The sequence below is a fragment of the Vicia villosa genome, linkage group LG7, assembly GCF_029867415.1.
Source record: "Vicia villosa cultivar HV-30 ecotype Madison, WI linkage group LG7, Vvil1.0, whole genome shotgun sequence".
NCBI classification, from domain to species: Eukaryota; Viridiplantae; Streptophyta; class Magnoliopsida; order Fabales; family Fabaceae; genus Vicia; species Vicia villosa.
The window spans coordinates 95,361,210-95,376,464 of record NC_081186.1 but is presented as its reverse complement, the minus strand read 5'-3'; the positions used below and the strand labels follow the sequence as shown (position 1 = coordinate 95,376,464).

General features: G+C 32.7%; 2 protein-coding genes across 3 annotated transcripts; one reads left to right on the top strand and one right to left on the bottom strand.

Moving 5' to 3' along the window:
- The first annotated feature begins 1,675 nt into the window (after positions 1–1,675).
- Positions 1,676–6,101, top strand: LOC131615969 (KRR1 small subunit processome component homolog). Of its 2 annotated transcripts, XR_009287988.1 has the most exons (12): positions 1,676–2,061; positions 2,189–2,299; positions 3,269–3,337; positions 4,171–4,227; positions 4,361–4,399; positions 4,497–4,601; positions 4,688–4,770; positions 4,860–4,941; positions 5,053–5,196; positions 5,304–5,375; positions 5,477–5,648; positions 5,827–6,101. XR_009287988.1 is itself a non-coding variant. In XM_058887172.1 (11 exons), the coding sequence occupies exons 1-11, from the start codon at positions 1,771–1,773 to the stop codon at positions 5,591–5,593; spliced, it is 1,170 nt and encodes a 389-aa protein (XP_058743155.1). In that variant the 5' UTR covers positions 1,677–1,770; the 3' UTR covers positions 5,594–5,752. The 2 variants fall into 2 exon arrangements, 1 of the variants encoding a protein (XP_058743155.1); XM_058887172.1 differs by lacking the exon at positions 5,827–6,101 and having other exon boundaries at positions 1,677–2,061; positions 5,477–5,752.
- A 3,107-nt stretch (positions 6,102–9,208) lies between these two features.
- On the bottom strand, positions 9,209–13,691 carry LOC131619758 (disease resistance protein RUN1-like). The gene is made up of 5 exons (XM_058890824.1): positions 13,582–13,691; positions 11,941–13,000; positions 11,423–11,698; positions 10,116–10,946; positions 9,209–9,897 (listed from the first exon to the last, which is right to left on the bottom strand). The coding sequence occupies exons 1-5, from the start codon at positions 13,689–13,691 to the stop codon at positions 9,358–9,360; spliced, it is 2,817 nt and encodes a 938-aa protein (XP_058746807.1). The 3' UTR covers positions 9,209–9,357.
- Between the last annotated feature and the right edge of the window lie 1,564 nt (positions 13,692–15,255).

The window sequence follows — 15,255 nt, the reverse complement described above, 5'->3', positions numbered from 1 at the left end:
GCGAGCAGGAAGCTGGTAAGAGTGGTATATTACATCACATGTTCTTGGAGAACCTCATGCGCTGCCTTTTATGTTGATGAACATACTAGTACACAATCCCTCAAATATTAGGTATTGGAAAGTCCGAAATGATTTAATTTATTTGCATCCTTTTTTTTGAATGAGTCCATAAAGTGTATTCAGGGATGAGTCCCTCAGGCATTCTTTGAACGCGTCTCTTTAGCATACTTGGAGGCAAGTCCCTTGAGTTTGGTCTGAGATAAAATTTTAAATGTGAGTGGAATAAAATTTCAAATGTCAATGGGTTGATTCCCCAAACATCACTTAAGGAAAAAAAACCTAAATATTAATTGAGGTGCACGCTAGAGCTATCAATATGGGCTACCCGATCCTAAACGTGTCGATCCTAGCGGGCCATTGGCTTTTCAGGGCTGGGCAAAAAAGGTCCTGTATAATATAGGCTCGAGATTTACTACCCGACCCGGCCCTAGATGAGCTTCGGGCTACCCGACCCTAAATTGACTTTTTTATTTAAAAAAATTAAAATAAAAACTCCAAAATGTTTATTATAAATAAAATTAAAAATAATGTTATTTTAAACATAATACATTTTTAAGTACTATATTATCTCTTATAAATACTATAATGTGTTTCTAAATACAATATATGTCAAAATTGTATAAAAAAAATACTTGAATATTTATTATAAAAGAAAAACTAATATAATATGATGAAAAAATGTTGATTATATTAATGTATAATATTTAAAAGAGAAAGATTGAATAAAATAGAGATAAAATTTAGTGAAGTGAGAAAAATCAATATGCTATTATGGAGTAAGATAATATAAATATTAATATATTTTTTTAAAATTTATAATTATGCGGGCATGATGGGCTACCCACGGCCTATATGGGCTAGCCTTCATGGGTAACACACTTTTCAAGGCTCGGCTAAGAAGGCCATGAAAAATATGATCTCTAATTTTAAGGCTCAAGCCTTATGATTTTTTGGGTCTCGCAGGCCGGTCTATATCGGCTAGCCCATTTTGACAGCTCTAGTGCACGCGCAATATTATATGCGTTCAAAGATGATTTAAACTTTAGGGAATATGAATCAGTCTAAATCTGTTATACAATTTATAATCCACATAAAAGAGTTAAATACATAAAACTTAAAGCTTTGTTTGCGAGTTTGGACGGGAATGAAGGGGAAGACTTTGAAAAATAAGAACGATTTGGTGAAAAGAATAGAAAAATTTTGGTTGGAAGGGTTTTCGAGGGTTAACTTTTATTCATAACATCAAAACCTCCCTAATTTGAGGGAACTTAAAATTTGTATTGAATGATGGTTTTTGGTGATTTTGAAGTACTTGCATAAATTTTTCAAATATCTTTTATGTTGTTATAGTATTCTAAAAGTTAAAAATATAGTAATAATAAATATTATTTTATCATTCTATACAAATTTATTTTTCCAAAAAATATCAAATATTTTTTTATATTTTTTAAAAAATAATTTTTTTATTGAAATACACTAACCTTATAAAGAAATTTTACACCGTCAATAAATCACAACCGTTTATTTATTGGAGATATTTAACTTTTATTTTAATTATTTTTAAAGTAATATAATTGAATAAATTTCCCTTTTTTTACTTATTTTTAAATAAAAATACCCACTCACTCAAGTATACGAAAATCACAAACGGAAACCTAACGACATTCACATTTCACCTCCTCCGCCGCACCGGCTAACAAACCCGCCGCAATGAACTCCCCATTCACAGAAACAACACTGGACGAAAACGACGCATCAAACGAAGTACCGAAAGGCAAGAAAAAAGGCAAACACGATAAACCAAAACCCTGGGACGACGACCCCAACATCGACCACTGGAAGGTCGAGAAATTCGATCCATCATGGAACGAAGGTGGAATGCTCGAAGTAAGTTCCTTCTCCACTCTCTTCCCTCAATATCGCGAAAAGTATCTCCAAGAAGCTTGGCCACTCGTTAAAGCTTCCCTCAAAGAATTCGCTATCTCTGCTGAACTCAACTTGGTATGCATATGTATAATGTATTGTATGCTATTCGTGTTGATTCTGCTTCGTGCATTTTGAAACGCTAATCGATTGATTTGAGTTTATTGATAATGTGGATTTTGTTTATTGATTTTGGAATTTGTAGGTTGAAGGTTCGATGACGGTTTCGACTACCAGAAAGACTAAGGATCCTTATATTATTGTTAAAGCTAGAGATCTTATCAGGCTTTTATCTCGGAGTGTTCCTGCTCCTCAGGTTATTTTTATTATTCTTTCAGCTATAGATACATTATAGGGTTTGATATATGATTAGGGTTTGTTTGGCTTGATTTATTTGAGCTTTACTGCTAGCTTACTGTTTGGTAGAGCTTGTAAACAGGATTTATGACTATCCGTAAGTTGTTTATAGCTTTATTTATATAAGCACTAACTCTAGAGTAACTTATGAAAACAACTTAGGATATGTTTGGTTTAGCTTTTGGAAGAGCTAAAAGCAATTCTAGAGGTGTATAATTGGTTCTAAAATGATTTTGAGGTGTTTGGTTCTTCTAAAGTAGAATTGATTTTACTTGAAGCTACAATTTGTAGCATTTGAGTATAAATGTGATTTTTACGTTGGAATTTGTTGTTCAACTCACTTTTACATAAATGTATCCAAACATAAATCACTTTACATCCAAGTCACTTTTAACCAAAATAATTCTACAAAATCAATTCATTCAAAATTAATTCTCCTCACCGCAGAATAGTGTGAAAATAATTTGGCCTTGGTTTATCTTTTGTCGTAGAAATCTTATATTTAAAGCGCTAAGTTGAACTGTTTATCCGAGCAAGTCTTTTTTTTTTTGCTAGGGTCTTAATCTCTCTACAGAATAACTTTTTATCTAATTTAGTTCTTCTGTTGTTTTCGTTAATGTTTAGATGCTGACTTGTTGACATCAGGATGCTAGTACCTAAATTGTTGACTTTGAGACTAACCATAGATGAAATTTTTCACCAAACTATGGCTAATCGTTGATAAAAAAAATGTAGGGGCTATATTTGATAAGTGATTGTTTTGTAGGGGTTAAAAACATTTTTTAAGTTTAAGTTTAACCCTAAATTATAAACTGTATCCAAGTATTTAGATGGATGACTTAAAATTTAGTGTTATTTTTAAATTTATGATATATTAAATAGTTGGTTGATTTAGGTGTTTGTATGTTATATTGATTGTGTTTCGCAGGCAATAAAAATACTCGACGATGAAATGCAATGTGACATCATTAAAATTAGCGGGATGGTTCGCAATAAGGTAACTTCAATGAGCTGCCTCTCTAATTTTAGTTGACCGTATTTTTTTGACTTGTGTGGTTAGTTGTCAATTATTTTTTCCACTCTGCACATTCTTATTGCTGGTTCATACATTTATGAGTTATGTCCTTTTGTTCCCCCTTTCTCCTGTGTGGTTTTGTTTGTTTTGTTTTAATCTTAGAATATCTAAGCCTCTTTTAGATTCATATTTGGTTTAATTATTAATCCTTCGCGTTCGGTATGTTTGCTGTTCAATACCAAACTTAAAAACGGATGGAAAACAGTTTGGTAAAATTAGACTGAACATATATGTACATCAATTCAAGAGTCAAATTTAAAACAGGACAGATCATGTGTCTTTGTTTGAATCTTCAAATGCGCACCTCTGTTCACCATAGCAGCTATGGTTTGCTGCGCGGTGCCTCTGTTCACAATGGACTGCCATGAGACAATGTTAGGATATATACACATGAACTTCGCCAGATTGTGGCTCGATAATTATTCAACTTGCCCGACCTATCCTTCTGAGACACAACATTAATAAGACTCAAATTTTTAGTTAGTTTCAAAATGATTTTTTATATTGCAGTGAAATTCACCTAACACTTTCTAGTCACCTTCCTTGATAAAGTGCTGAAACTCCTAAAATTATGTAACAAAAAAAACTATCAAACCCTGGAGATTTTTTCTTCCATGCTCAATCAGCTCTTTGGACTTCTTATTTTGCATATAAGCTTATATAGATTCTGTATATAGCCTGATAGTTTTCAAAATAGAAGCATTTCAAAGAAGTTAGTCTGATGGTAGGAAGCTTTGATTGATATTTGACTGCAGGAGCGGTTCGTAAAAAGAAGACAACATCTTGTGGGTCCCAATTCTTCTACTCTGAAGGTATGTTTTGTGTAGATTTGTTGATTTTAGCACTTAGGATTGACTCTATTGTCTTTTCTATTATTACTTTGTACTGCATTCCTCTGTTAACTTAATCTTTGTGACTCACTTTTCTTCAACTATAATGGTGCAGGCTCTTGAAATACTCTCGGGCTGTTACATTCTCGTCCAGGTAATTACTTGTTACTTCAAATTCTAAAGGCTTATTTACCTTTGCTAAGATTTGGCTTATTCTAAAGGCTTATTTACCTTTGCTCGTAATTTCACAGGGAAACACTGTTTCTGTGATGGGTTCTTACAAAGGTTTGAAGCAAGTCAGAAGGATTGTTGAGGAATGCATGCTGAATAAAATGCACCCTGTCTACAACATTAAGGTTTATAAATTTGTTTTTCTTTCAAACTTATTGTCTAGTACAAATTTCTGGTGTAGAGAATATCTTATTTCTTTTCACATTATCAGATTCTTATGATGAAGAAGGAACTTGAAAAAGATCCAGCACTTGCCCAAGAGAACTGGGATAGGTTTCTTCCAAAGTTTAACAAGTATGGCTTTAATTATTTGATATTTTGTATATATAGAGTATGTATGCGTCCTCTGCTTCAGTTTTGTTGATGCTTCTTTCTTTTTCCAGGAAAAATGTAAAGCAAAAGAAGGTTAGCTCTAAACAGAAGAAGCCGTATACACCTTTCCCTCCTCCTCAACCGCCTAGTAAGGTGAGACAACCAATTTCTCCTTCCATGTTTATTTGATGAGCTATGCTCTTCCATCAGCTATTCTGTGAAGTAAATTCTGAAGCGCCCTTCGTAATTTATGCGATATTTCAGGTTGATATAGAAATAGAAACCGGAGAATACTTTATAAGTGACAAAAAGAAATCAAAAAAGAAATGGCAAGAGAGGCAGGAGAAGCAGGCTGAAAAAACCGCTGAAAACAAAAGAAAACGAGAAGAATCCTTTATCCCTCCCAAGGTATTCTGCTGTTTTTAAAATAAATCATGCCATGAATTCATTGAATTGCATATTGCTTTATAGTTTCCTTCATGGCGTTTCATTAAACTTCTATTTACACTCTTTAGGAATCTGCAAAACCGGTGGATAACTCTGAGGATGCTAATAATAACGTAACTGAAATGGCAATGTCCTTAAAGGTGCGAGATTCTATTGGAATTTGTATTTGGCATGACAGTTTTTCTTATTTTGTAATTACAAGTTTTCTTTGCCAAGCTAATACAAAATGATTCCTCCTCAGGAAAAAACAAAGAAGTTTGGGAAGCGCAGATCTGAAGAAAATATAAATGCGGAGACATATATTATTGGGTCATCAGAACAGCCATCAAAAAAGAAATCTAAGCAACAAAGGTCTTAGCACGATCTTCATTCTAGAGATGGAAGATGCATGTGTGATCTAATGGCTGTAACATGTACACCCTTCTAGGCCCTGTACCACTTTTCCCTTTCAAAATCGGTTCCAGACACTTATGTATAAACTATATTTGATACATTTGCGAAATTTGGGGCAGTACGATTTTGGTATCTGTAGAAGAAAATTTTTTATTGATCACTTTTGTGTTGATCTTGACAAAAAATTTTTCCTTTCAGTTTACAAGAAAACCACAGGATGACTTTCAGACAAGCTATCCCCTCTAATCCAACCTGTTTCCATTCCTCTGGTTTAATATATGCTTTAAATTGCGCATGAGGTTATATTGACTAATCTTGATATTATAGATACTTGTGATCAAATGAAAACAAAAGCATTATTTGTAACAAGCTACATATGTTATTAATTTTAGGAATTCGTAAGTGAGACATCTTATTTTACTAAAAAAAATTGTTTGAAAAGGCATCTTTGAAATGTAAACCTTTTTTTCTTCTTTCTGTATCATTAAATTGTAAATCTGAACAAAGCCATACTTAAAATGTTGTATAAATCATTTATGGAAAAAGCTAACATGTGCCCCAAGGGCACATGATAATGAGACATTTATAGAAATATTTTCTTGAAATGTGTTCATTCAATGTATCGAAACTTTAAATATGATTTTATTGCATTTAATTATATTTAACTTTTTCTAATTATAGTATCCTTATTGCATTTAATTATAGTTAACTTTAAATATGATTTTATTGCATTTAATTATATTTAACTTAGCATGACCCATCATTTATTTGTACTTTTAAATTTAGTCGTCATTAATAATGAGAAAAAGTAAATTCCGGAGATATCTCTGGACAAATTTTTGAACAAAATAAGAAAGTCTCATTTGTAATGTCTTTATTTTTGTATATTGAGTACGAAATAACATTTCCTTAAGGGTGCGTTTGTTTGATGGATTTAAATTACATTCCTAGGAATGTTATTCCTTGGAATGGTAATCTCACGAGTTTTATTCCCATCAATTTGTTTGGTAAATAACTAAGTTTCCAAGGAATAATTTTGAATTTTATTTTATTTATAATTTTAAATTTTTAAAAATATAAAATATTGTGTTAAAATGATATGAAAGTGGGTAGTTTGAGTTGGTTATTTTTTATTCCCATGAGGAATATATAATTCCCACCCTTTGACATGGGAATAAATAGTTAAAATTTTGTGAATAACTTATATTCCTGAGAATTATTTATTCCAAGGCATTTTTTTTCTTTCTCATCTACCAAACAAAGGAATAACTATTTCCAGCCTCAAATTCCCAGGAATCTTTTTTCTAGCACCGAAACAAACACACCCTAATTTAATAGAAATTAAATCTTGACTTTAAGAGATACTCTCTATGCAATCGTCCGAAAGAATCACCGATCTCATTAAATAATTATTATAAAATGGCATATAGCCTATAACCAAAGATAAATATAGACATTTTTCATTTACTTTTTTTTTTCAAAAATAGTATCAAAATGATTAATTTGATTTATTTAGGTTTTCAACCCAAAAAATTATCTAGTCTTTTAAATTAAATTTATTTTAAATCAATCGATCCTTATCATAAAGAATTTGTTTACTTGTAGATACATAGAACTAAATACTTAGAAATAAAAATATATGGATAACTAAAATGATTTTTCTTATAAGTAAATATCTAAATTGGCTATTATGCCTAAGAGCATACCAATAGTATCTATGATAGTTTCACTTTCATATAATAGTTAAACACGCTAATTTTAAAATAATATTATAAAAATTTATATTATCAATTATGGAATCTATTTAATTTATTATACTGCAAAATTCGATCTATAATCGATTATGGATCTAAATTATATAGTTATAAGCACAAACTAACTAATTCAATCTAAATAACACTTAAATAAATCAAATTAATCTTCTTTTGAAAAACAATACAAACCAAACTAAATCAGATGCTATTTTAATTTTTAATCAGCCCGCTTTTTGCCTCAATTTAAATCTGATCTAAAAAAAGAATAGCTGACACTCATGTTTAATGAATTTTTTTTGTTATAAAAAATTTAGATGAGTTAGACTCCGGAGATTCAACAAGGTCTGGGAAGACCTCAAGGCTCAAAGAGCACTTACATAAATACTTACAGATTATCTACTAAAGATGTCATCCTATCTGCAATAAAAATTAAACTCCAAGCCCTCGATATGTAAGACAACTTCTGCTAACTGAGTCAATCTTTCTTTGACTAGATTGTTTGGTGGGTGTTTGATTGATGAAGTCTAATTTATTTGAAAAAACCTACATAACATAAAATGAAATTAACTTGTGAATGGATTGCATCCTGTTGGAATATGTAGCATGGGAATTAGTAGTGTAGTGGAATTTTAGTAGCATAGGACAAGAGTCAACACTGTAGTAATAAATTTATTATAGGAGGAGAGATGTAATATAGTAAAGTCTTCAAATATTATTGACATTATATTTCACACGCTTGATATAATTATACATAAAATATTTTAGAAATATGCATCAATTTCAACCCATTCACAATATTTTAGTTGTGTGAAAACCAAGTTCATTTTGAACTGCATCATAGTAGTTAATAGCTGCCAATAGCGGCACTATCCCGCTATGAAAAGAGCCTTAACGGTGCAGAACACTATAGTGGTCACTATAGGATAAATAGCGAGTAGCGGAGGCAGAGCGTTTCCCGTCCGGAGGGGTTTTTGTCCCGTTATTTTTTTTCCTTCTGAAAAACTGAAATTATCCCTTAAATTTAGAACGGTTTAAGGGTAGTTTTAGGTTTTTCAATCAAATTTGAGTTGAGACTCAACCATAACCTACCTTCCCTGACGTTTTTCCACTTCATCCATTCCAAAGAAAGATCACAAGTTCCTCTCTCACCTCTCTCACTTCATAATTTATAATTATTATTAATGTAATTTATCTAAAAAATGATTAAATAGCACCTATCCTACTATACGCTATCCTACTATCCAATTTTTGGGGTCTTTCATTCCGCGCAGCTATCTGGGATTAACTACTCTGAACTGCACAATTATCAGTGATGTTGAATTGAAGTTTTCAGAGTTGTGTTTGAGTATAGCACAATAATAGCAATCTCCTTACATCTTCATCCCCAATGCATCATATTTGGCATGCTTCTCCCATAACCTCTAAAACATGGAACCCATAGTTCAACTTCATCATCATTAATCTAAAAGGGAGTTGCTATGTTTGAACTATGCCAGGTAAAATGCAAATCTAAAACATGCACAGTAAACTCAAATTTACCTGAAGTGTGTTCCTAATAAGTTTGTACAGAATTTGGTAAGATCCATCACATCACAGCTGATATCAACAAATGACAGCAGCCTCATTTTTGCAATGCATTCTTCACGCACAAGGCCTAAGCAACATTATTTTATAAAAACATTTAGGTAGAAACATAAAGGGGAAGAGAGCTCTGCAAATATAACTAACCACTATCATTTGTGCATGAACAATATTTACCAGTTTTTCAATGACGCGGAATTTGCAATCTGAAAGTCTAAGTATGCATCAAGCCTGAGTTAGTTGAGATTGTTAGGAAACTAAAAAGAATCACCATGGATAAAATCTATCAACTTCAGCCAAATATGGAAAACATTGTTGCCAATACAAAGCTTTGCAGGCAGGCACCATAAGAATTGACTTTTACTCCACCATTGTTTTACCATATTTCGTTGATTCATTCCACTCGATTTTTCTTCTTTCTGTTCTGATCAAAGTCATCTGTGGGCTCTTCTTGAGTAGAAAATCTCTTGACAGAACATTCATTTACATCATCACAACATGCAACGACATTCAAATCTGGTAACTGACATAGATCCATGGTTTTACCAATTGGTTTATCGTATATAAGATAAACCGCTATCTTCTTCACAACGAAACTGTTCTCAAAAACAAAAACAATCTCCACTTTGTTACCGGGTTCTAAACTTGATACTACTCTCTGCCTCTCTTCATCTTCCAAGGAGACTAATGCCTCTCTCTTATAGAGCTGAATGGTGGCCTTTGTGTAATTTTTCACTAACACATTTTTAAGGCCATCTGTTGTTATGTTATCTGGAGTGGTAGTATAGACAATACACATCATTGTCTTCAAGTTACACCCTTCTACTTGAGGGACTTTAAAAGTTACCGACGAACCTTCAGAATGAAAGGTTAACCAATCTGGATAGCTATCACCAGGGAAGAAACAACCACCACTCCCATTGACATCCATATTCTGTAAAAGAAAATATAGGATCAAAACTTAATTGACAAGTATACTAATAGCACCTTATCATTTATTCAACAATTAAAGATATAGTTTTCCTCATAAGGTAATTAATCGTATTTTAGTTGTTAACTTGTTTGAAGTTACACATATATATTTCCTTGGATTCATAAGTGAGACTTATTGTGCTTCTGTTGAAGTTAAACAGGGGGGATAGCATACCGAACCTGTAAAATTTTCTCTCTGAGAATATCGGTGACTTGGCAATTCATTCCCATTTGAATGAAAAGAGAATTCATGAAATGTTTTGATCCCAACACCTGCATTTGACTGCGGCGTTGAATTAATGTAGAAGTAGTCATGTCTAATACTTGAGATGTAGTTGCAGTTGATTCAAATTCCTTAGAAACTGTGGCATATAAAGCATCCAAAATTATTTTTGCATCAAGAGAAAGTTGATATTCTGATTTGCAATCCACCCAAAGACTTCGGAGTTTTGGATGGTGGTTAGAAAAAGATGATAGTTCGTGAGAACTACTACTTGGTACACCTAAAGCAACAAGAGATGACATGGGAGAAAATGTTTGAAATGGGGATTTGACATTATTTGTTGGTGACATCCAAGACCAAATGATAGATGGAAACACATGAGAAGACAATCCTTCATAGCCGCACAGAGAAATATATCCAATGCTTTTGGACCGTACCACTGAAAAGGGCACTTTTGTTATTGCAGTGTTATTTGCAAGCAGGGAGGTTAAAGATTCCATCTGCTCCAAATCCTCTTCCAACTTGTCAATCTTTATACAACCAGAAAGAATGAGAGTTTTCAAAGTTTTCAACTTATAGATGCTTCTTGGGAGGCTACAAAGGCTAATACAGTCTTCCAGATTTATCAGAAGAATTTTACTCAGATGTTCAATGCTAGGAGAAATCTCAGACAACCTTGAACAGTCTTTGAGTACTAGCTTTTCAAGATTAGGCATGTATGAAAAGTCAGGGGTGTGTGTCAGACAATGTGAATGACTAAGATTGAGAATTTTCAGACCTCTCATCATCTGCAAGAACATAAAAATTAAATATTACAATAGTGTAGCATCAAATTTTCCAATACCAATCCTATTGCCTTGACTATTGCTAATTTATTCATGCTTAGTATAAAACTTTTTTAAACTATCTTCCAATTCTCTAATGCTAAATGCTTGAAAAAGTTTCATTATCACAACCACTTTACTTTAAATATGAGAATTTGATTAATATGAAAATACGTAATTAGATAAGAGTGAAAAATAAGTTTGTAGAACAATATGCTATTTATAGTTTTAAAATTTAGCTGAACTATTGTTTAACAGCAAAAATTAATATGCTTCCCAATTTGAATATTAGGAAAACTTTTGACACTTGCAAAATTAGAAAGACTGACAGAAACAAAGACCAAAACAACACCTAAAAGTACACCATATAATAAAATTGTATTTCAAGTTGAGACGCATACAGTAAAAAACTTATGAATGTAACAACAGAAAAACAATACCTGAGCATCTTTCCACAAAATGTTGACATTGCTTCTCTCTAACTCGATGGAAACTAAATTTCTTCGACAAAGATTTGTAGGTATGTGCGTTAAAGGAAATTCATTCCATGACAGCCATCTTAAACCGCTTGAAAGATATTCAAAACTTCCATCAAGTTTTACTCCAACAAGTTGAAGCAGCCTGAGTCGCGTCATCTTCTTAAATGCATTAGTACTAAAACATTTTGCATTAGCTCTTGGCAACTTCAAAGACAACCCCTTGATGGATTTTGTTCCCTATTAATTAAAATCAATCATAACATAACATAATAGTTCCAAGGCACATATACTAGTATTTAAACCAATCATTTATTACTAACTAGAAGCCAAGAAGCACAAACTATTCATAGCCAAACTAGTATTCAAATCACAAATAAATCAATCAATGTTAACAAATGGCTCAAATTTTGTTGTTTTCCTTTCTCAAGCTTTAGATATTTTAAATCAATAATTGAAAAATGAGTATATGAAGTTCTTACAGATTGATCTGATAATACATCAAGCACGTCATCATGAAACCACAACCTACAACGCGCTCCAAGCTCCTCTGGTGATTTCTCACGAATGATTTCTCTTCCCATATCTCGAAGCAAATCGTGCATTCCAAGTTGGTTCTTATCATCAACAGTTACAAGGCTTCGCTCAACAAGAATACTAATTCCAATTTCTGCAAAAAGTCCACAACCATTTAATACAAGCATAACATCATTTCGATTCATCCCAATAAAGAAACAAGCTATGTCAAGGAATATTTCTTTTTCGGTGTCATCATTTAAACCATCGTAGCTTATTTTTAGCTTCTTTTGTACATGGTTGTTAGGAATTCTTTTGAGTTTCTCCAATACATTATGCCACTCGGTTATCCCCCTATCAAACAAATGCGACCCAAGGACTTCCAGAGCCAGCGGCAACCCCCCAGAATACTCAACTACATTTCTGGAAATTTCAGCAAAATCTTCTGTAGGACTTGCTTGTTTGAATGCATGCCAACTAAATAGCTTGATTGATTCACTTTCCTCCATATGCTTCATTTTGTATACTTGGTTAACCCTATTCCCACGAAGTATATGCCTATCTCTTGTGGTGATGATTATTCTACTCCCTGAACCAAACCATTTATGACTTCCACACAAAGCATTGAGTTGGTCCAATGTATTAACATCATCAAGTACAATCAATACTCTTTTATGGCGGAGTCTATCCTTTAATATGATTTTTCCGTTTTCAATGTTTTGTATTTTGGTTGTCATTTCTTTAAAGATATCAAAGAGGAGTCTTTCTTGTAAATTCACTTGGCTACCATTTTCCTCCCAAGCTTCCCGAATATTTGCAAGGAAGCATCTACCGTCAAAATTTCGGCCAATTTTATTGTAAACAGCTTTGGCAATTGTTGTTTTACCAACTCCACCCATACCCCACATCCCCAGTAGGAGAACATCATTTGTTTGTTGGATATCCTTTTCTAGCAGTTGAATCATATCTAGCAGTTGAGGGGTGGTGTCATGGGTGGAGGAAGCCATCAGAAAATTATTGTGAAGACTGTGAAATGAAGATAGCAAGCAGACACGAGATGAAGTCAATGTAAAGTCCTTGTATCGAGTTTACTTGTTTATTGAATCAACATCGGGAGAGGATCCTCTCCATTTCTTAAAGAAATGGCAAACACCATTACTAAAGTTTTGGAATATAATATATTTATATTATTGAAAAGTGTGACATATATTTTGTATATTTTGATTTTTATATGATAAAATCATTAGTAATGGCACTCTCCATTTCTTTGAAAAAATGGGGAGGATCTCAACTCCAACAACGGCGGGCGCTCCACTTATTATAGTAGTTTATTGGAAGATGTACACTCCCTATAGTTTTTAGTGTTGCTTCAACTATCAACTATTTACCCAATACTATAATGTTGCCCAATCTTACTAATATACCATTCCTTCAAATATTTTTTACACTAACAAAAGACTATCTAAGTAATTAACAAAATAAATATTGCTCAATGCCATTTGTGTGCTTCTCATTGGACGAACTCAAAAAGTGTTGTACTTCCATTTAACTTTTTAGCATATTTCGTTTCCTCTCCGTCTTATCTTCTCTCCCTTTTCCGCATAAACCCTAAATTCATGTCAGCGATAATCGAACCAGAACCCTCCTCTTTCAAGCCAGTCATTGTCAAAACTGGACGTGCCTCTTCCTCTTCCAAACGCTCATCTTCCATATTCATTGTAACTCAATCCACATACATCAATAAATCAACGAGTTCACAAAATCAACATTAAAATCGTGTCTATTGATGATTCATCATTTCCGTCGCCATCACAATCGTAGGAGAAAGGCAATGTATCTCTGTTTTAACATAGCTTTTGATTTTTAAATTTTTCTGAATTTCAGTTTTAGGGTTTGGATTTTGCTGATATTTCTCTGTTTTGTCTTCAACAGTGACTTTTTTTTGTTGCAAAGATTTAGTTTTTCAACATCAAACTCAAGATATGTTCTTCTCAAGAGTTTCGTATGTAAGTTTAAAGTCTCAACTTTTATTCTTGATGAGTTTATAGTTTTCTCTTCTTATTTATGTTTGTACAATACATTGTTTATTGTAAAATACAACTTTCAGTTAAATGGGGTAATGCTTGCAACTTTAATTTCTATGTAAGAGGACGAGTTAGGTTAGATGCATTTCATGTGTAATTTTTTCCAGATCTGAGCACACAAAACGGTTTTACTCAGATGAATAAGTTGATGGAGATGTCCATTTCAGTTTGAACTGGTGGAAAAGGTACAGTCATAAGGTATTTTTGAAACTTAACATTGGTATTTTCTAATATAAGTTGATGCATATGATATTTGTCATTGGAGTCATTAGCTATATGTTGACATGAGCTATAGATCTTATAAATATAAGTTATTTCTCCATTTCTTGACAATGCATTTATATTCATAGTGATTTCAATTCACTTAGCAATGACTTTACTGTTATATATTTTTACTAATTCAACTTATATCCTATTTACAGGTCAAGCAAATGGATCAAATTTGAGTGTATTATTGAAACAATGGTCTGCATAATCCCCAGACATCATTTGAAATTGTTGAGAAAACAGTTTATAAATTTACCCCAAGTTTAGCAAATACAAATTGATTACATGTTGTCTCTTCATTGCCTTTCATTTGGTAACCATATGTATTTTGAATGTTAATAATTCAATTTTAATGTTAGTAATCCATTTTCTTCAAAAACTTTGCTCGTTATTGAATTTGATGCACTTTAATGGACAGGGTGGCCTTCATTTTTGTTGCAGCTGTTTCTTGCAGGGCTGATTCGGCAATGCGCTGTCTTCCGGGTTTGGTTCAGTGCTGGATGGTTTCCGTTGGAGGGTGTCAGTCTGGGAGGCGTTTCTAGAGTTAGACGACATCATCAATTTCGTGTAGTTACAGCTCTGCTAAAATTCTTATCTCAGGTTTGTTTTAGGTGGAGAATCGTTGATAAGTTAATATGGAGATAATTTTCTTTTGATTCATTTGTGCTGGTGGATATTTCTAGCAGTAGCCTTTCTAGTGTGGCTTAGCAGGTTAAACAGTCTGGTTTTTTCAGTATAGAGATATCATTTGAGAAACTAGAATCTTTTGTCATAACTTTCTTATTTGTTATTCATTTTATATTGAATATTGATATTGTTTTTTTCTTTTTCTGAAGAGGGATATTTGGAGGATTCCTTTTTGTAATTTTCAGTAAGGGATATGTATTTACCATAACATTGAAGTTCCATGTCAATCTCTTTGGCATTAGA

Coding starts and splice junctions, on each gene's coding strand:
- LOC131615969 (XM_058887172.1), top strand. CDS start 1,771: ATGAACTCCCCATTCACAGAAACAACACTGGACGAAAACGACGCATCA. Junction 3,338..4,170: donor GCGGGATGGTTCGCAATAAG/GTAACTTCAATG, acceptor ATTTGACTGCAG/GAGCGGTTCGTAAAAAGAAG. Junction 5,376..5,476: donor AAATGGCAATGTCCTTAAAG/GTGCGAGATTCT, acceptor ATTCCTCCTCAG/GAAAAAACAAAGAAGTTTGG.
- LOC131619758 (XM_058890824.1), bottom strand. CDS start 13,691: ATGAATATGGAAGATGAGCGTTTGGAAGAGGAAGAGGCACGTCCAGTT. Junction 11,699..11,940: donor ATGTATTATCAGATCAATCT/GTAAGAACTTCA, acceptor TTTAATTAATAG/GGAACAAAATCCATCAAGGG. Junction 9,898..10,115: donor TCAGAGAGAAAATTTTACAG/GTTCGGTATGCT, acceptor TTTCTTTTACAG/AATATGGATGTCAATGGGAG.